The sequence below is a fragment of the Phodopus roborovskii genome, unplaced genomic scaffold (genome assembly GCF_943737965.1).
Source record: "Phodopus roborovskii unplaced genomic scaffold, PHOROB, whole genome shotgun sequence".
Classification (NCBI taxonomy): Eukaryota; Metazoa; Chordata; class Mammalia; order Rodentia; family Cricetidae; genus Phodopus; species Phodopus roborovskii.
In genome coordinates this window covers 20,780,372-20,800,492 of record NW_026126482.1, presented here as the reverse complement: position 1 = coordinate 20,800,492, position 20,121 = coordinate 20,780,372, and the positions used below count along the sequence as shown (strand labels likewise).

Genomic DNA, 20,121 nt, shown 5'->3' with positions numbered 1-20,121 from the left:
GATGAATCTATCACGCATTTGATTTGTGAGCCCTGAGTATTCCTCAGCCGAGTAGGCGATGCTGAGGGTATGAGGAAGCAGGCTCACAGTCTTCTCTTTGGGCACAAAGCATTGCTGACATAAAGAATGGACCCTTGTGAAGATTTCGGGTCGGTGGGGAAGGTAGTCAAGATAGTGTGCTTTTACATTTAAGACTTGTATTGCTTGTTCTAGGACTGTCGGCAGTTTCTCAATTTCCTGAATGACAGACTTGGTGACCAGAGAAGGTAACTTGTGTATTCAGGATTGTCATATTGATTAATTATAATCTGATATTGTCTGATGCTTAAAAGACTATCTAGGATTTTTTAACTTTAAGAGACCTATAGGATCAACATTTTGCTGATAGAGCTAAGGGGCTAATTGATTAGAAATTTAGGAAGACACCTATAATCCTAGTATACAAGAGGCTGAAGTGGGTGGGTTGTTTTTGTTTGCTAGTTTTTCTGTTTTCAGTTTTATGCGTATGAGTGTTTTACCTCTGTGTATGTATAGCAGATGTGTGCCTGGGCGGCATTACATCTCCTGGAACTGGAGTTATAAACAGTTGTGTGAGACGTGATGTGGGGGTTGGGAACTGAACTCAGGTCCCCTGTGTGAGCAGCAAGTGCTCTCAACCATTGAGCCAGCTCTACAATCCTAACAGTTCCAGGATTTCATGAAGAATAATTTTGAAAAGACTAAAGATGCTCTAGAATAGCATTTCACAGACAGGTAAATGCTCAATGAGACAGTACTTGCTAAGTTCACTCTGTTCTTTAGGATTCGGACCAGGTAATTTTTCTGAAATGGGCACTAATAACCCTGACTTATAAACAGCCTGCTGGAGAGGAGAAACCTCCCCACAGTGGATCTCTATGTGCAGAGTTGTAGCCCTTCATATCTTGTATATAGGGTACCGCCCAGCATGTCACAGTTGTGAAAACTCATTGTAAGACAACTGCAAGTCGTTTGATTTTTATTGTGTGGCGTTTTGCAGGGTCTATTCATTCCCTTGCTTAGCTGCTTTTGCTGAGGATCAGGAGGTAGGTCTGTCTGTCTGTCTGTCTCTTCTCTTTTTCTAGAGCGTTTTAAGGGTGGTGTGAATGAAGCATTATTAGGTTTATACAGTTACAATCAGACCTGCTGCCAGTATTCTATACACACACACACACATACACACACACTCACAAATGTGCATGCATGTTCATATGTACAACGTGTGCATACATGTAGAAGCCAAAATAACCCTGGGTGTGATTCCTCAGGGACTGGGCACATAGGGGCCTTTTAAAAAGAATGCTAATTTCTTTTTAGCATGACCTCATCTTCAAACTGGTCTGATTGCATCATAAGCAGGATTTGTTTTCCAGAAAGCTCAAGGGATCTATGGTTATACCAGGAGAACGGATTTCAGAGTTTAGACCCTTGCTTCATTTTCCCTGTTGGCAGGAAACATTATTCATGTCTGAACTGGAAAGCAGAGTCAACCTTCTCTTGTTTTTCTCCTTCCCTTTTTTTCTAGCAACCAGGCCACTTTCGTGTCTCTGCACCTTGTGCTTTATAGCACAAAACACACGGTGCGAGCGGCCTTTCTTAACTGTGCCGTTGTAGCTCAAACATGGTGGCTCCTGTGTATTCTTCCATTCTACCTCATTCACTGGAGTCCTAGGCTAAACAGCTTCTTTCCCCATCTTCTTTGGTTTCTAGAAGAAAGAACAAGGACTCCAACCAATAGCATCACGATTTCCAAGTTAACTACATGAATTTACCTAGAGCTGTAACTCAGTTGAGATTTCTTGAATATCTTCATCAATCATTTCACTGTCACGGGTTCAGAGAGCCCCTTCATGGCTTCAGGAGCTGAGCCTCTCAACTTATAATACACCCACAGTTCCTTCTGTCCACGGCTGAATTTGATGGGTGGATGCTTGCCTGTCATGCCCTTCTCCTCCTCTGCCTGCCCGAGGATTTCATTACCTGCTTGGTTGGTCTTTCCAGAGCTTGCAAGCTTCCATTTGCTTATGTCCTGGATCTTATATGGGAGTCATGCCCTGGCTTTCAGTGTCAGTGTTGAGAGGGAAACCCTCTGTTCAGCTCTGTAGCTTCTGTGGTAGGCTGGAATGACAGGAAGGGAAAATATCCAAAGAATCCTATTCACTAGAAAGGTGTTATAGAACAGTAAGTAGGTCTAGTGTTGGATCCAATGTTGGGGAATAAAGGCATAATACATAAGGTTGAACATCCTAATGACAAGAATCTAAAATGTTCCAAAGTCCCTGACCTACTGAGTTCTCCATGACATCAAACCAAGCTTAGTCAGAAAAGTACCTGCCTTACATGCATAAAGACAGGAGTTTAATCCTTAGAAGTCATACTATAGTTTAAAGCTAGGAGTGGTAGTACCCACTTGTAATTCCATTCCTGGGGAGGTGGAGACAGGAAGACCCCCGGACTCAACCAGATAGAACTTAGGGAAGTCTGGGCCCAGATGCTGTCTGAAAAATAGAGAGGTTGATGGCACTTGAGGCTCAACATCCAAGGTTGTCGTCTGGCTTCTGCACACATGCATACCTACACACGTGCACATCCACACCAACACCCCACACATAAATACATATGCACATAAAGGGAAAAGTCTGATGGGCCACAGAGATGGCTCATTGAATAAAGGAGTGTGTGCTAAGCTCAATGACCCAAGTCCAGTCCCTGAGCTATGCTTGGTAGGAGCAAACTGGCTCCTACAAGTTGTCCTCTGGCCTCCACATACATGCTGTGATGTGCACTCATGCGTATGCAAACACACAATGTGATGTAAAAGAAACTTAAAATCTCCCACAGCTGTGTTCATGCAAGGCACAGGTGAAACACAAGTAGACTTAAGTTATTGTATAAAATTCCCTTCAGGAGGTGAGTGTGGGTTTGCTGTGTGAGTGAATTCATTCCCCAAGGTAACTCATTATGTACGTGCAGACATTCCACAGTCAGAACCTCTCTGGTCTAGGTATTTCAGATGAGCAGTGCTCAGCCTGGTCTCCCCGTCACTTGTCTAGAAAGCCTCTGGGAGGATTTAGGGACATTGAAAATGGACTCTCTGGACAGATGCCCTGTGGAGAGTCGGGGAGAGAAGACATCTACTCTTTCTAGAACACCACATTGCTTGAATCCTCGATTTTCACTCTAAGTATGTATTTATTTTGTAATGATAAAAACAAGTAATTTGAACTCCAGTATTAACTAATCTCTGACTGACGGTCAGCTGGACATCAAATTGTCATTTGTTCACTTCCAGTATCTCTTCTGCTGGAAGTTTCCATCGCTGTTTAGTGAGGTTTACTACCATTTCAGAATGAAACAGGTTTCCCCTACCCCCATGATTTTCACCAAGAAGAAAATAAATAGTATGGGTAGAGTTGTGTGACACAGTTAAGTATCTATTAAGTATGAGGGCAATAGAATCTTCCCAGAAACAGAGTAAGAGACTGAGACCCACTTGCTGATTTACACAGGGCTCTGGTGATAGAGCTGCTGGTAGTTCTGCTCCAAGATGTTAGCCATTTTAATTGCACCCTTTGATACAAGATTCCTGCATAACTTGCTGAAATTCTCCCACAGATGAGAAAACCAGCGGATGAAAAATTAGAGGAATTTTGGATTGATTTCAACCTAGGAAGCCGAAGCGTGACTTTTTACATAGATAACAGAGAGGTAACTAGGATTCATTTCCCAGCAGCCCTGAGCATTTAGGAATTCTTTGCATAAATACTATTTCACATTCTCATTATTTTTACCCTGTCTTTTTTCTCAAGAGTGCTCTGTGGGAGCCAGTACAACTCTCAAAGGAAGCAGTGGTCAAGTTCAGCGTAATGGGTAAGAGGATGATGTATGTCTTCCCTCGGAACTTTGTATTAGTTCTGTTGATGTTACAGTATTTAGTTAATTCTAGAATGTATTTTGATTATGTTCTTATTAGGCATCTTCTTTTCTAATTCTTTATTTAAAGATTTATTATTTCTATTTATGTATTCTTGTCTGTCTGCGTCCAGGAACACATGCATGTGTACAGGTGCCCACAGAGGCCAGAAGAGAGTGTCTGATCTCCTGGAGTTGGAGCTAGAGGTGTTTGTGAGCCACTTGATGTGTGGGTGCTGGGAACCGAACCTGGATAGAATGAGTTCTTGACCTTTAAGCCTGAGGTGGTCAGAGTGCCAAATCCTAACCACTAGACCACCAGGGAGTGTTTGAAATTTTCTACTGGCCTCATTACATGCAGGAGTGGGTTAGTCTCAGTTCGCAATTTAACTGACTCTTTGAAAGCTATTAACACGTAATTAATATAAAAATCATTGTGCTGTGTATGTTCATTTTTTCCCTGTTGTATGTTCATTTTTTTCTGTCCTGGAACTAACTCGTGTAGACCAGGCTGGTCTCGAACTCACAGAGATCCGCCTGCCTCTGCCTCTTGAGTGCTGGGATTTAAGGCATGCAACACCACCGCCCAGGCCCTGTTGTATGTTCTTATCTGTGTTAAATCTTTACAGTCTGATGTGGATGCTGTACTAGCAGGTCATGGTACTTTGTATTTGCCAATGGTTTCAAGTGGGTTGCCATCTTGACAACCCAGGAGGGGACAGACTGGTTTGGCCCCTTTCTCCTCTTTCTTTCCCCCTCAGTAGGCATATGGCTCCCAGGTTTGTCAGCTCCTTCATGATCTTTCCATTCTCTCTAGCTTCTACCTGTTTTTGTTTTTGTTTCCTTCTGGAGACTGAATTTTAACTTTGATGTGTTATTTTCAGTTTGGAAATCAACTGCTCATTTGCCAGCAGTACTGTGGAAGAGCTGTTGTTCTGAGATGTAGACATATTGACACATGCTTTCGTTCCTTCTCCTTAGGAGGCGTCTACTGAAATGGATATTGGAAACTGAATTTTAAAGTTATGCGGATTTCAGAGAGAGTGGGAGAGGGAGTCAGAGAATTTTGCTTAGTATATTTGAAACTAAAATGCCTGTTGTTTAACAAAAATTCTCTCATAAAAACATTGAATAGTGTCATTCAAGATGACATTTATTTCTTTACCAGTAAAACAAAAGATCCCTCATGTTTTCAAATAATTGACCTCTAAGTCACATGTTTTGTATGTATGTAAGTAAAAAGTTGAAGTCATTTCTATTTAATATGACTTTATCTTCTCATTGCAGAAAATTCTGAACAGTTGACAAAAGCTTTCCTTATACTGACACACCTGATATAACACATCTTTTTGTTAGAAAGTGATAGGAGGAAGATATTAATCATTTACCTGAAAGAGCCGATTATTATCAGCAAGAAAGAAGTAAAGACAATAGAAATCCACTTCGACAGACAACTCGGCATATCACAAGCTTCAGTTCGAGCTTTGGGAGAAGATGGACAGGTAGCCTCTCTCTCTCTCTCTCTCTCTCTCTCTCTCTCTCTCTCTCTCTCTCTCTCTCTCTGAGAGTTTCTTTGCACCATGGTTGTCCTGGAACTCATCCTATAGACCAGGCTGGCCTTGAACTCATGGAGATCCACTTGCCTCTTGCCTCCCAAGTGCTGGGATTTAAGGCTACCATGCCCAGCCTCATTCCCTCTGATTACTTGAAAACATGTTTTCACATCTCTTCATTCTCCATGTTGGACTTTGATGTATCCTGTGGTCAAGAAGAAGACTTGGGAGTTCTGGGTTTTAATTCCAACTCTCCCATGTGTGTCAAAATCTTAAATATGTAGGACACAAAGATTCCTCCTGTCTTGAAATGAATTGTTGTATCTACTGTGGACAGAGTGCAGCTTGTCTGAGGTATTATCACATCCCTGCTGTACTCATGAGGAGTACAGGCTTCCTGATCCTTCCTCCTGGCCCTGGGGGATTCAGTAGGGGGTCTCCTCACTATGCCCTGGTCTTTCCTGATAGGAATGCCCTGCACCTGCCCTGGGATTCCCTAGTCTCCATCTTGACCCCACTTTTTCCTACCCACACATAAGGGTGTTTGTCCATCACAGAAGTTGGCAAGGTAAAGAAATTTGTGACAAGAAGACATACAGTAACAGACAAGAAGGGACTGAATGGAAGGGTCAGAGGAAGGGAAAAAAACCAAAAAGAGGGAGGAAGTCTTGGCTGGTTTCCCTTTGTTTTGAGTTATGTATGAGAGCATCTTATATTGATAAAGTGCTCTGCAGATACAGTTCCCAAGTCCTGCACAGGGGGATGAGGTTGAGGGTTCCAAAGTCCTACACAAGGGGATGAGGTGAGGATTCCCAAGGTCCTATGCAAGTGAGATGCCTTGAGAGGAAAAAGCCTCCTCTATATTGCTAAAGGACAAACTGGCCTGCTGTGCTAGGCTTGCCTTTACTCACGAGGACCATGAAAATTATGGACATTCCCACATTTCCCAGTGTGAATGGGACGGTTTGTGCTGCAGATAAGGAGTCTGCAAGGGGCAGAGCCACAGTTCCTGGAGTAGGAAGCTCCTGTGAGGAAAGAGGGTGATTGGGAGGGTCACGTGATGTGATTGGGTGCTCACAGCTGAGAGAGCGCCACACCCCTGTCCCAAGGAAACCATGGATTAAAAGTCACCCCAGGGTTTAGGATGACTTGACACGGAAGAATAGAGCCCCATACAGTCTTGAAGCCCCACTAACATGCCCAGCCCCGCCTCCTAGCTCTCAGAACTACTGCACTGGGAAGACGTTTTCTAACATGCAAAAATTGACAAGCACATCCAAGTCATGACAAATGGCCGATTCGTCAAGACCAGGAGAGTGTAACTTAGAGCAAAGCAATAGGGAGCCAGAGATGGTCCCAGAAGGTAGTGGTTGAGGGATGGGGGTGTGTGTGGGGGATTGTAAGCCAGAAAGAACAGCATGCAAAAGAAGATGACAGATACTCAGCAGGCACCCTAATGGATCAGCGTGCTGGGGGACTAGCTTTAAAACCTTTTTTTTTTTTTTTTTTTTTTTTAAGGCTACCACATTGAATAGTTAAGTGGCTTTGGCTTTCATTTCAGACTCCTGTTTTGACAAAAGTCTCCCCTGACTTTGAAAACGAAGATGGTGAGATTCCCAGTAGCCACGAAAGAGAAACAGGTATGCTGAGAAGTGGCAGAATTCTGACTCGAAGTTCCCTGTAGAAGCATGAGGGTACCTTGGAAGAGGTTTGCACACCACTGAGCTGGTCATGTAACAGCATCCCATGAAGGGCCTGTGGTAGCCTTGAACCTCCTACCCCATCTGCGAATGTCCTCTTTGGAGACCTAGAAGAACAGATGCTGGGGGTGGTGGGATGTGGGACTCTGCAGGGCCCCGACTACTGGACAAAGCCTCTTTTCTTGAATCTCAATTTCAAGTGCCTTAGTTTTGGATTTGAGATTTGAGGTACAACTTCACTACTAGTTCTTACCACAAGGTGGCGATATACAAGAGCCATGCTTTTCTGGAGAGTAAGGACAGAGTGCTTAGATGTTCTTTTTCTCATTGAATACAGAGCCTACAGAAGAACCCACAGTCCTGCCAGAGTTTGTGTATGATGACCACGATCTCGAGGATGATGACGACGATCATTGCCTAATAACCCACAGCTTTAATGTCCACTCAGAGCCTGCTGTGAGTGAAAGATGGTTGGGGATTTGTGGCCTGCAGGATAGACAAGCACTTCCTCTCCTAAATGCTAGCCTGTTTTGTCTTCAACAGCAGACTGCCATTAATTTGTCTGTGTACCTCTTCAGATTGCTTTCCTCCTCTGAGCTTATGTATTCTCTCTGTTCATCGAACACAGCTGTCCCATGAAATGCCTGCCTGGACTGGTCTCTGACTTGTCCCCTCATTTGGGATCTAGAGAAAACTGTCTGCAAATTAATGCAGGGACAGAGCCTCATGCTGAGGGTCAGACTTGGTTTCCCTCTCTGGCTTGGGTCATATGGACATGTTGACTCATACAGCTCTTTTTGGGGCTTGGTGTCCCATCAATCAAGGTGTCCTACTTAGGGTTACTATTGCTGTGATGAAACACCATGGCCAAAGCAACTTGAAGAGGAAAGGGTTTGTCTGGCTTACTCTTCCACAGCACTGTTAATCACTGAAGGTGTCAGGGCAGGAACTCAAGCAGAGCAGGAACCTGGAGGCAGGAGCCGATGCAGAGGCCATGGAGGGGTCCTGCCTACTGGCTTGCTCATCATATCTTGCTCAGCCTGCCTTCTTATAGAACTCACCAACCCAGGGATAGAATCACCCAAAGTGGGCTGGGCCCTCCCCCAACAGTCACTAAGGAAATGCCCTACAGGTTTGCCTGTAGCCTGATCTTATGGATGTGTTACCTCAGTTGAGGCTCCCTCCTCTCAGATGACTCTAGCTTGTGTCAACTTGACATAAAATTAGCCAGCACAGGAGGTGACATGTAGCTCTTAGGTAGGATTTAAGAATGGGCGCTAAGTTATAGATTGGCTGGGGTAAGAAGGGCAGGTGTGTTATTTCACAGCGGGGTGACTGGGTAAGTGCTGCTAGGAGAAAAGATTTGGAGTGTTCTCACTATAAAGAAATGATAACTATTTGAGTACATACATGTGTTTGTCGTGACTTGTCAAGCTTTTTACCACGCAGACAATGGAGCAAAACCTTACATGATACATCACACATGTGCAGATTCATGTTTGAGCTTAAAAATGAACACTACAGCGTACCCTTGTGGCTTATTTAGGTATTGATTCCTTACGTGAACACATGGTACAGAGGTGTGACTGATAATGGTGTCAGCATTTCATGTTTGACAGCCAGAGATTGTTCTTTCAGATAATTGTCACCATTTAATGTCATCACCTTTAGCTATCTTGGGAAGTTGAACCCTTGGTCCTAGTGCTGGACCCTCTGGAGACATCCTTGTAGTGTTCTCTCTGGACCAGTGACATACCATGGTCATCTTTGGTAGCAAGTCCTTGCTTGTGATTTGGAAGAGAAAGTTTTGGAACAACAGAACCATTGGGAGCCAGTTGTGTTCAGCTGTTCTTTAGAGCTGGAGTGGGTCCCAAAGGCTGGAGACTGAGGCTTCCCTGATATCATAGTAACTTCTTTTTCCTTGCAGCAAACACATACAGAAGACAGTTCACCTGAAAAACCAAAACTACATGACCCCAAACAAGGTACAAAGAGCCTTCTCTACCATCTCCTAGTGATCTATTTAAATGTTTGCCCAAGATACTCACCATTGTTTTACTTTTAACGTTTGGTCCATAGAAGTTACTTCAAAACATAAGTATCCTTCAGATATGCAAGAACCATCAATTCAAACTCAGGCTTCTAAATTAAATGATACAAAGTAAGTGAGTTTTATTTTTAATGTATTTATTTTGTTTTTGATTGTCAATGGTAATTGCTGCACATTGATGCTCCCAAGCCTGTCTGTATCTGCAGTAAGTTGCAAGTTTATGGAGACATTGTAATGCATCCATATATGTATCATCATAGTAATTGCCCTGTTTATGGGAGATAGGGTGGTTATTTTTTTTTTTTCATTTAAGTACCAATTGTGTAGCAATCAATGAGCAGCTCTTGGCATATTTGCCTTAAACATTCTTCATCTCTGTATAAGTGAGAGTATTCAGTAGCCTCTTGTTATTTTGAAATGGAGAATACAGTGTTGTTGGCTGTAGCTACCCTGATATGATGCCAACACCAGCACCATCCCTCATGTCTAGCTATAATTATGGCCCAATTGTACCCCTCCACACCCTCACCTAGCTCCTGGAGACCACCGTTTTATCTCCCCCTCTATGGGTTGGACTGCGCAGATCCCACACGACAGTGAGGACATGCAATTCTTGTCTTTATCTGCTTGGTTTATTCATTTAGTGGAATGTCCTCCAGTGTCACCCATGATGAGAACTTTAGGATTTTATTCTTGGTGGATGAACAGTATCCCAGTGTGTATATGTACCATATTTTCTTTATCATTCATCTCTTGGTGAACATTCAGGCTGATTCCCCATCTTGGCTATTGAAAACTACAGAACACCCATATGAGCATGCTGGAAGTTTAGAGTTTTCCCTTTTCCCTAGCCTGGCCATTCCAGTCTAAACTCCACCTGAAGTTTTCCATAGAACAATCTTGAGTTGTGTTGGCAAACTCTCCTGCTCTGCAGCCCCCTGCAAACATGTCTTCAGGGTTGCCTTCAGCAATATATTTTTTTTTCCTGCTGAATTTGAGATTAAATGCAAGATTGGTGTACAAAACTCAGGCTTCTTCTGTTTGAAACACAAAGCAGAACCATTTGTTAACAGCTCTAGGACATGATATACTTAGGTATTAATTTGCAGGGTACTATTAGAACACAGCCATAAAAGGACTACTCCAGAACGCAGTGAAAGAGGAGATGCTGCGCTCACCAGGGGAACAATTTAATAGCAAAATGTCAAGTCTGCTCAAATTGATCTGAGTATTTAGTATAACCCCCAGTTTGAATATCAACAGGCTTAAAAAAAATTGTTGAGGAAGTTTCTCAGTTCCTTGTGGGAACTTCAAAGGTCCTGGAGTAACAAAATGGGTTTTCAAAAAGGAGCAAAGTGGCAGGGCTTTCACACTACCTACTCTCCAGACTTTAACCAAGAGAGGGTGACGTGGAAATGAAGACGTGGAAATAAAATAGCACGGAGTCATGAATGGCTTTGTCGGTCTGTGATGAAAACGCCAAGGCAGCTCAGTGGATAAAGATAGGTTTTCCTATAAACAATGTGAAAGCAACAATATATTCACGCAAGAAAACAAATGACCTTCCAATCTTTTCACTGTATAAAAACTAACCAAAAGTGGCTCATAGGCTTATATATAAAACTTACTTGGGACAAATACGTGAGTTTGCATAGGGCAGTTTTGAAGATGTCAAACCAAAAACAGCCTGTAAAAACATTAATCGATGAACTAGACTTCACCTCCTGCTCATTGAAAATCATTGTTAGAAAAGAAAAGCCCAGCCATGGCCTTGTTGGAATATTTGTAAATATTTGTTTCTGGCCTTGTAGCTAAAATGCTCAATGGTAGAGGTACAAACCATTGAAAATACAGGCAAAAGATTTAAACAATTCTGTCCCAAAGGAAAACATGCAGGTAGAGATGAGCGCAAGAGCTGCTCGGCATCTTTAGTTACGAGGGGACTGTGCATCAGATGACTGCGAGGTGCGTTGTGTGTCGTCAGGATGGCTAACCTTAGCCTGCACTCTATACTGTCTGCTGACAGCATAGAGAGGACAGGACCCTCATGCCTGGGGGTAGATTCGAAGCATTGAATATATACATTCCTGCCCTCTGGCCCATTTGTTCCAGTCTTGTGTATTTTCCAAGATGTCTGTCAGTGTATGTTCACAAAGGGAATGTGTGTCTTGTTTAGGTCAGCCATCAAATAGAAACAATCTAAGTGCTCATCATTGGATAAATGGATGAACATGTTTTGGTAAAGATGAGTGTCCCGAATCCAAATACCCAGGACAAGAAGTGTTGGGGCTTAGATTTTTGGAATATTTGTGTGTATATGATGAGAAATCTTGGGAGTGAGACCTAAACATAAAATTCATTTGTCCCTTGCAATGGGGTTACATTGATTTTATTCAGTGATTCAGTGCACCTGCTGTTCCAGTGACCCATCGCACAAGGACAAGCACGGGTTTTCTGCTTGTGTCAGCCTATGTGAACTCAAGATGTTTTGGCCTTTGGCATTTGGGGTTTTCAGATTTGGAATGGCCAACTCGCACGGTCAATGTCAGGTCTCTCAGTTCCTTCGGGTGCAACCCTAAGAGGGAGATTGAAAACTCATACAGTAGTCCTGTCTTTAATTTCTGTCTGTTGCATCACATTACTTCCCATGGACATTGCCCACCAACTGTCCACACAAGTCCCAGCCACCCTGCAACTACCCATGTTAACAGACTGGGTATTTTAACTTTATTTTCTGTGTATTGATATGAAGGTGCCAGACACCCTGGAACCAGAGTTACAGACAGGTTTTTAAATTGTCATGTAGGTGGCTTTGAACCTGGAACCTCTAGGAAGAGCAGTCATGCTCTTAACCACTGAGCCATCTCTCCAGTCCCCAAGGTTACTTACTGTTAAGCACAGACAGGAACCTACAGAAAATAACAACAACAACAACAATAATAATAATAATAAAACCTGATTGAAGAACAGGCAGCATCTCTCCACAGAAGATACACAAGTTGATACTCAGCATCACCAAACTCCAGGGACAGCTTTTGTTAAAGCACCCCAGATAGGTCCTGGGTGGAACCAGGCCTGGGAGATCTGGCGGACTGCTCACCCCGCTCCCTCCTCTGCCCCGCCTACTCCTTCACCTGCCCCTTTCTCTCCCCCTTCCCCCTCTCCTATGAAGGACTCTACAAAGGTTCATTTTCTTTTGAACAGCAGCGTGCCCTTCCAGAGAGTCTACAGCAACAGTGTGTAAGATACATTTTTGTCTGCAGAGCTGAGTACATCTCACAAACTTCGTCCATCATCAAGAAGCCAGACCTTTGCAGCAGGAGGAGGGTGAAGGAAGTGGTATTTGTCCTGTTAACTTGATATATTTTATTTTAGGGAAGATTCTGCTTTTGAGGAGGACAGAGGACAAGACAGGAGGAGGCCGGTAATGTAGGACTTTCTATTGCTTTAAGACAGTGCTTCCTAAATATCTGCTATGTGCATGCCATCTTCAAAATTGCCGTAATTCTGCTCCTTGTTTTCTCAAATAGTTTTCTCCAATTCACTACTAAAGAAATTACTGTAATTTCAAATATAAAATCGGTGTTATTTCTAATAGTAGGTAGACTCCTAGACAAAAAACAATACAAAGTAGCAGTACTAATTTATTGGAATACACAGTTACTTATTTTTCTGTTTGGTTTTTTTTGTTGTTCGTTTGTTTTGTTTTGTTGTTCATATGTTCTGTAGTCTTTGTGAGCTATTAGCTGTGGAAAGAAATATGTACCAGCCTGCCTCATGCAGTTAGATGAATGAGATCAATTAACAAAATTAGAAGAGGGGCAAATTTCATGTTAAATCTTGTTTGCTGGTAACTAGATCATGGAAGATTTAGAACCAAGTCCCTTCAGTCAACCTCTTGTACAGCAGCATATGTTCACAAACTTTTATAAAGGAGCCACCTTGCTTCATGGTAGATATGTGGTGATATATTGTTTATGATTTATTAAAGCAACTGGAGATCAAAATAGCAAAGCAACCACACTAGTTAGCTAGGTGGTGGTGGTATAAACCTTTAATCCCAGGACTCAGGATTAAGTGGCAGAAGGATCTCTGAGTCCAAGATCACCCTGGGCTATTGGGGAGTGAATCAGAGCTCATGCCTTTAATCCCAAGATTTGAGAGGTATAAAAGGTAGAGGCATTCAGTCTGAGAGTTAGTCTTTATCCATGTTGAGGAGAGCTTAGCAGTCTGAATGAATCTGAGGATCTGTGAGGTGGGGAGCAGTTTGAGGATTGCCCCTTTGGTCCGAGCTGAGGTAACAGTAATAGCTAGCGGCTGGCTGCTTTGCTTTTTCTGATCTTGAGCTTGAAGCTTGAACCCCAATATCTGTCTCTGGGTCTTTTAGTAAAGTTCTCCTGAGTTTAAGGTGTATACGGTCCCAAAGACAAGTAGCACATGCGTGTTTTCCCATAGAGGCATATAAAGGGTAGTTTAAACCTGTAATTAATACAGCAGCAAACCAGAGTGAGTAATGTAAAGTGAACTCACTTCTACACCTGGGAGGAGCACGAAGCACACTCCAAGAACAATTCCATGCTTTAAAGAAACCGAGGTCACACGATTCTTGTCCTGTTCTCTTGGAGTGGTGTCACAAGCAGTGAGGATTCTCTTCACACAGCTCTCTTCCTGGTCCGTGTTCCAACAGTTCACGGTTTCAGAAACTTTGATCTGTCACTGCTTGGCTAGTTGACCTGGGCCTGTGGTGGCATAGTAAATCTTGACAAGAGTACATGTAGGTGAACAGATCTCCTCCTTGGAAGCAAGGTGTGGAGTTGGCAAGTGTGCCAACCAATGCCTTTCCAAGGCTCCTGGAGTGAATTTACCTCCTTACCTAGACTCTCCTTCCCAAAGGCTACATCACTTCTGGCCAGTGGCCAGACAGGGGAGCAAATCTTTAACATAGAGGCCCTGGGGGAATGTTTGGGATCCAAACTGTATCGATCACTGACCCCCGCCCCCCAATGGAGTTGTGTGTGTGTGTGTGTGTGTGTGTGTGTGTGTGTGTGTGTGTGTGTCTAGTCCAATGCAAGAACTACTTTTGTAAATTTTTTTCATGTTTTTGTACATTTGCTGTAAAATCCAAGTTAGGTCAACCTTGCTGAATGACTTTTTAAATTGTATGTTTCAGTTAAAAAAAGGTGGCTGGCTCTTTGTGAGCCAATGGGTTGAAGAACTCTTGATCAGTACTGGGAGGGTATGTGGGGGGGGTATGTAAATAAGGCTGGCTGTTGTTATCCCAGATCTGAGGGACGTCCAAAAGACCACCACAGAGACTGACTCCCATATATATATGTAAAAGCAAAGAGACTTCATTTCAAGCTCAAGTTTGGATCCTCCGGGAGTCTGGGATTGGAGAGTGTTGAGTTCAGTTGGGGTAGGGTTTTTATCATAGCAGAAGTTGGAGTGATAGGATTTCTGAAGTTCAGGACCCCTCATTGGCTGACATTTGTCTAGGGGCATCTTGGTGAAAGGGGATGGGTGTGTACTGGGTTAAGGGACATCTGGTAATCCTATCTACAGTGGTTGAAACATTAGGTATTTTCCCGTTGGATGCTGATTGGTCCATTCCTGGGTGGTGCCTGGGTGGTCTCAGTTTGTGGTCTTTCCTTAGGTTGCCTTAGGCTAAATGGAAACTCAGGCCTACTTTCAGGCTGGTGTCTAACTGAGCCTGTCATGGCAGCAGTGTAGCCAAGCTGTCCTGGACCCAGTTCCTTTTAGGAATTTCTTCTCTGTCATCAGTTCGTCTGTAAGGAGATGAATGCAAAAAGGAGGTATAGTCTATATGCACAGTTGAGACAGTTTGACATTTCAAAAGAGGACAGCTGGGCCATTTTTAAGAACTTGGGTAAATACAGGCAGTTAAAATAAACCAGGCACAAAAAGAATTTCGCTACATATGAATCAAAAATAGTTGAATAATAGAAGAGAGGAAAATGATGGTTATTAGGAGTTGGGAGAGTAGGGGAGGTGGTGAACACAAAATTTCAGTTAGGAGGTTCAAAGGATGTATGGTCTATGCACTGACTGTAGGCAATAGTGTTTTATACATGCAGGTTACTATGAAGGTAGTGTTAAGGTGCTTTCTTTTTTAAAAAATATGAGGTGAAGTAGCACATGTACTCATTAGATTGATTTAACTATTTCATAATGTACATGTATATAAAATGATTGTATACAATAAATGCATGCAATACTTGTCAATTTAAAAAGAAGTGAGAAATGGCAAAATGAACATTTGGAAGAAGGATAAATTTGGATTGTAAAACATGAATTTAAACTCACCATCACCCACGTTACATGTTACGGCAGTGTTGGAATTACAGCCAGGAGAGAACCTGGGCTTGTAGCAGGATGTTATTTCTCCCAAGATGAATTATAGTGTGTGTCTGTGTGTTTGTGTGTGTGTGTGTGTGTGTTGTTTATTGTATGTAGATTGTGGTATGTGTGGCAACATATTTAATTATATGCCAGGTAGCAAGCATTAATGCAGGCTTTTGCTGTTCTCATTCCTCATCTGTTTTGGAAAAGTTTAATTTTAGGAAACATTACTTCTCCGAGAGTAATGAAGATTCAGGCTCAAGCACCAGTAAACAATTTTGGACCCAGAATTACAAACGGAAATCCTCAAAAACATATTCCCAGAGGAGGAAGCTGAGAATCAGTTCTTTCAGGAGTAAGCTAGTTTGTGTATGTTGTCTTGGGCCGCTTCTCAGTTAAGTTAGCGGGTAATTATGCTTTAGTATGTGATGGGAGGAGGAAGGTACCAGGGAACTATGTGGCCTTGGAGACGGCTTTCCTAATAACATCTACCAAGGCAGAATGTTTGCTTCAGTTGAAATACGGTACGGCAAAACAGTGGGCAATCAGGCAGGAGGAAACCATCTTCTGTGAGAAGTGGGTGGGTCTCAGCTAACTCTTGGGAAGGAGTAGGATTTGAAGAACTGGGAAGTGGAGTCATTGGTTTAATAAAGCCAAAGTGTGAGGGTGATGGTCAAGGCAGGGGTGAAGGGGAATGCGGCTAAATGACTAGGAAAGGCTTCAGATCACCTGCCTCATTGGCGGAAGCTTGTAGAGTAGCCATGTATGACTGGGGGTGTCTATGTCTCATGAGGAAACACATCCATTGTGTGCTCACTTTTACTTTTCAGTCCTACCACTTTCCCCCATCAGGAGTGACAGAGCCTGCAAGGAAGATCAGGTAAGAGCACCCACTGTGCCCCAGGTTCTTATGGGTCAGCCCACATCACTGTCTTCACGACTGGAATAGAGTCTGCCAATAGAAAGGCATGGGCATCTAAATGTTTGCTATGAGTTTCAGGTAGATTTAGGGTCTTTTCTGGTCATCCTGAACACTGCTAATGGATCTTTATTTAAACACCCCTGTTGTCCCGATTTCCCAAAAATGCTGGCTCTTGAATGTCTATTTCAAAATGAACATGTTGTTTTATTCTTCTTTAGTTTTCAATTTACTGAGATGATTTTTTAAAAATCACCTTCGAAGTTTTGTTTTTTAATGATTTCAGCATTTACATCTGAAGTTTGCAAGGTTGAAATATCTTTAGATTCATATAAGTTTTATCCATAAAATTATAAAATTCCCAATTTCTCTTTTACCCTTGCTTTATATCAAAGGCCTTAGGGATATGGCTACTGCAAAGGGAGAAGACTTTCTCCATCTATCTTGGTCCCACTGGAAAAGGTTTCCCTCCACCCACTGGGTCCCACAGCCACCTAAAAATTAATCACTCAGAGACTTGATACATATTTATAATTGTTTAGCCACTGACTTAGGCTTCTTACTAGTTAGCTATCCCTTAATCATTAACCCATTTCTGTTAATCTGTGTATCACCATGTGGTCTTGAGCAAGAATTCTCCGCTGGCTTTTTGGTGAGGGTGTCAGGTTGATTTCCATTCTCAGTGTCAGACTACAGGGGAGGATTTTGGGGCAAGGGTTAGAAAATACTTCGTGTTAAGGGGAAGAGAAGTACTGTATCCTTTGAAACCCTAGAGACACCACAGGAGCACATCATCTCTGCCTCTCCCGTCAGAAGACTGCCTTAGATTAGAAATGAATGGGCCTACTGAATATTTATTTATAAGAACTAACAGTGAGCTGCAGCTTGTCAACTCCCTCTTAGGGTCAGCAGAATGACCAGGATGGCTTGGTAGGAGCTGGATCCCCAAGTTTATGATGAGTAACTTGTAGGTGAGAGATGGAGATGTGCATTTCTGTCGAATTCCTCTGTTTCTGGGTTTCTAGCCTAGACCACACTTAGGGCCCCCAGGCTGGAGTTACCAGTTAAGATTTTACTTCAGTGTTCTTCCAGTTTGGGGATGTTAGGGATTTAGTGTGTGTTGTTGTTTAGTGCAGCAGATCCAATACTCAGTCTCTGTAAAGGATAATGAAAACATTCTTGGACGTTTTTTAGGGTTATTTTTGAGTGTTATGAATATTAGCATTTAACAAAACTATTATATTTCAGGCTACGCTAACACCACTATGGAAAGGCATCTCCAGGCAATCTTTTCCAGAGTTCTCTGATATAAAACTGCAAGGTAGTTCTGTGCTTTTAACTCCCAAGGCATCTACACAGAAAATAGGTACTTGATTTTCAGTTAATTTATATTATAAAAAATGTATTTGGGGATAACAATTTAGAAGAAACTAATTTTTGACTTTGTAGAATTATTTGCATGTGTGTGTTTGTGGGGGATGCTTTGTGTGACAGCATCCATGTAGAGGTCAGAGGACTACTCGCAGGGATTGGTTTGCTCCTTCCATGTGGGTTCCAGGAACTGAACTCAAGTCCTCAGTTTTCTCAGAGAGAAAGTGCCTTCATCCATTCAGCTCCAACCCTGGCTCAGTCTGCAAACAAGTGATGGTGTGATGATGATTCCTATTTACTGTTTCCATTAGCTGAGGGTGGAAGGCACTGTTTTAACTTTGCTTTGATACTTGAGCTCGGGTTGTACTTAAGACTCTGGGACTGCTTAAAGACAGGGACACTCATATAGTGACCAACAGGAAGGATCCCTAAATGTTTGAGAGGACAGAGAGTAAATAACTTTGCTTTTTGACCGTGTCTGTGTCAGCTCTACAATCACAGAACAAAGGCAGCCACAAATAAGAAGCAGCAACCAAACTTCTCAATGAGGAAAGGTACAGGACTTGATGGAATGGTAAATGAATTGTACCTAGCCTTTAAAGAAGTCACAGAAGAATTTCTCAGACTCCACAAACTGAAGAGGAGATAACAGTTTGAAATACACCTCATGAGGCCAATAGCTCTTCAGTTATCCACCATAGATAAGGGGATGGGGTGGGGTGAAGGAGTTACATATGAATATCCCTAAAGAACATAGATGCAAGACTCCACCAGTGTGCTGGCTAGTTTTCATGTCAAGTTGACATAGGCTAGGGTCATGTGGGAAGAGGGACCCTCAGCTGAGAACATATCTCCATCACTTTGTCTGTAGGTGAGTGTATAGGATTGTGAGAGGGACCCCAGATACCACTGTGGGCAGTGTCAACCTGAGCAGGCCATTCTGAATAGTGTGAAAAGCAGATTGGACAAACCACAAGGAACAAACCAAGCAGCTTGCTCCTGCTTAGTTCCTGCTCCCAGGTTCCTGCCTCGAGTTGCCCTGACTTGACTTCCTTTGATAATGCACTGTGAGGTAAAAAATGGAAATACCCCCCCCTTTCCTCTCCAAGTTGCTTTTTGGTCATGGTGTTTTGGAATAGCGCCAAGACAACTAGTAAACTGATTTCGGTGGCACATTACAAGCATCCATGATCAAGTGGGAATTATCCCTGGAATGCAAGGATGGTTCAGTGTATGAAAACTGATATTGGCATTCATCACAATAAGAAAATGAGGATAAAAGGCATCATTTCAATAGATTTGGAAGAATGTTGGAAAAAGTCTACATACTTTCATGTTAAAAAGACACTCAAAAATTAAATATAATATAATTTATAATATATAAAAAATTAAATATAAATATAAGAAATATAATTCATACATATAAACATATATATATGCATACATACATACCTCAGCATATTAAAGGCTATGCATTAAAAGCTTATATCTCATATTAAGGGGTAAAAATGTTTTGTCAAAGATCTAGAAAAAGTTGGCAAGGTGCCCACTCCACCATTCAATTCAGTACAGTTATAGAAGCCCTCACAAGAACAATAAGACAGAAATAAAAGGAATGATTGAAGCTATCACTTGATAGAAAAAGGAATCCTAAAAATGTTACCCCGAATAGTTAGAATTAATGAACCAATTCGTTAAAATTAGACAAAAATCAATATATAAAAGTTAATTGTGCCTTTCCCTGGTAATGTATGACTCAAGATGTGTGAACAAAGAGGCTCAGAACAGAACCCAGCTCCTCCACAAAGAAGACATGAAGAAACAGGTACCCTGTACCACAGGAGGTAGAGGGAAAGGGGTAGTATTGCAGTTTAATAAGGATGAGGATAAACAATTAGGCCGAACAGGTGTTTATTCAGGGAGAAATAACTCACAACATAGACAGGTGAACACCAGCAGATTCCTGCTCCCTAGGATCCTCCTTGGAAGCCCTCCTGTCCCTGTGAGAGAGCATTTCCCAGCTCCTCCTCTGACCTAGTTCCACAGGTCACTTCCGCCCCTGGATCCACCCCCAATGGGCGTGGTCAGTGCCACAGAAGGAGCCAAAGTGACTATCTCACTACAGGATAGATTGCCCTGGCCTAGGACATCTAGGTGCTTGCCCTCTAGGATAAGAGGGTGTTGCCAGGTGTGTGCGGGCAGTGCCAAGGCAGTAAAATGGTTCCTGTTACCTTTTCC

General features: G+C 42.5%; 1 protein-coding gene across 1 annotated transcript in view; it reads left to right on the top strand.

Moving 5' to 3' along the window:
- Sycp2l (synaptonemal complex protein 2 like) overlaps nt 1-20,121 on the top strand; it is a 56,608-nt gene that overhangs the window by 22,714 nt on the left and 13,773 nt on the right. The window contains exons 10-21 of the mRNA XM_051194102.1: nt 214-266; nt 1,019-1,064; nt 3,634-3,726; nt 3,828-3,888; nt 5,287-5,432; nt 7,045-7,123; nt 9,091-9,168; nt 9,266-9,344; nt 12,609-12,657; nt 15,804-15,948; nt 16,424-16,473; nt 17,761-17,878. Coding sequence (XP_051050059.1) covers nt 214-266; nt 1,019-1,064; nt 3,634-3,726; nt 3,828-3,888; nt 5,287-5,432; nt 7,045-7,123; nt 9,091-9,168; nt 9,266-9,344; nt 12,609-12,657; nt 15,804-15,948; nt 16,424-16,473; nt 17,761-17,878 — 997 coding nt within the window. The remainder of the gene's footprint in view (nt 1-213; nt 267-1,018; nt 1,065-3,633; nt 3,727-3,827; nt 3,889-5,286; nt 5,433-7,044; nt 7,124-9,090; nt 9,169-9,265; nt 9,345-12,608; nt 12,658-15,803; nt 15,949-16,423; nt 16,474-17,760; nt 17,879-20,121) is intronic.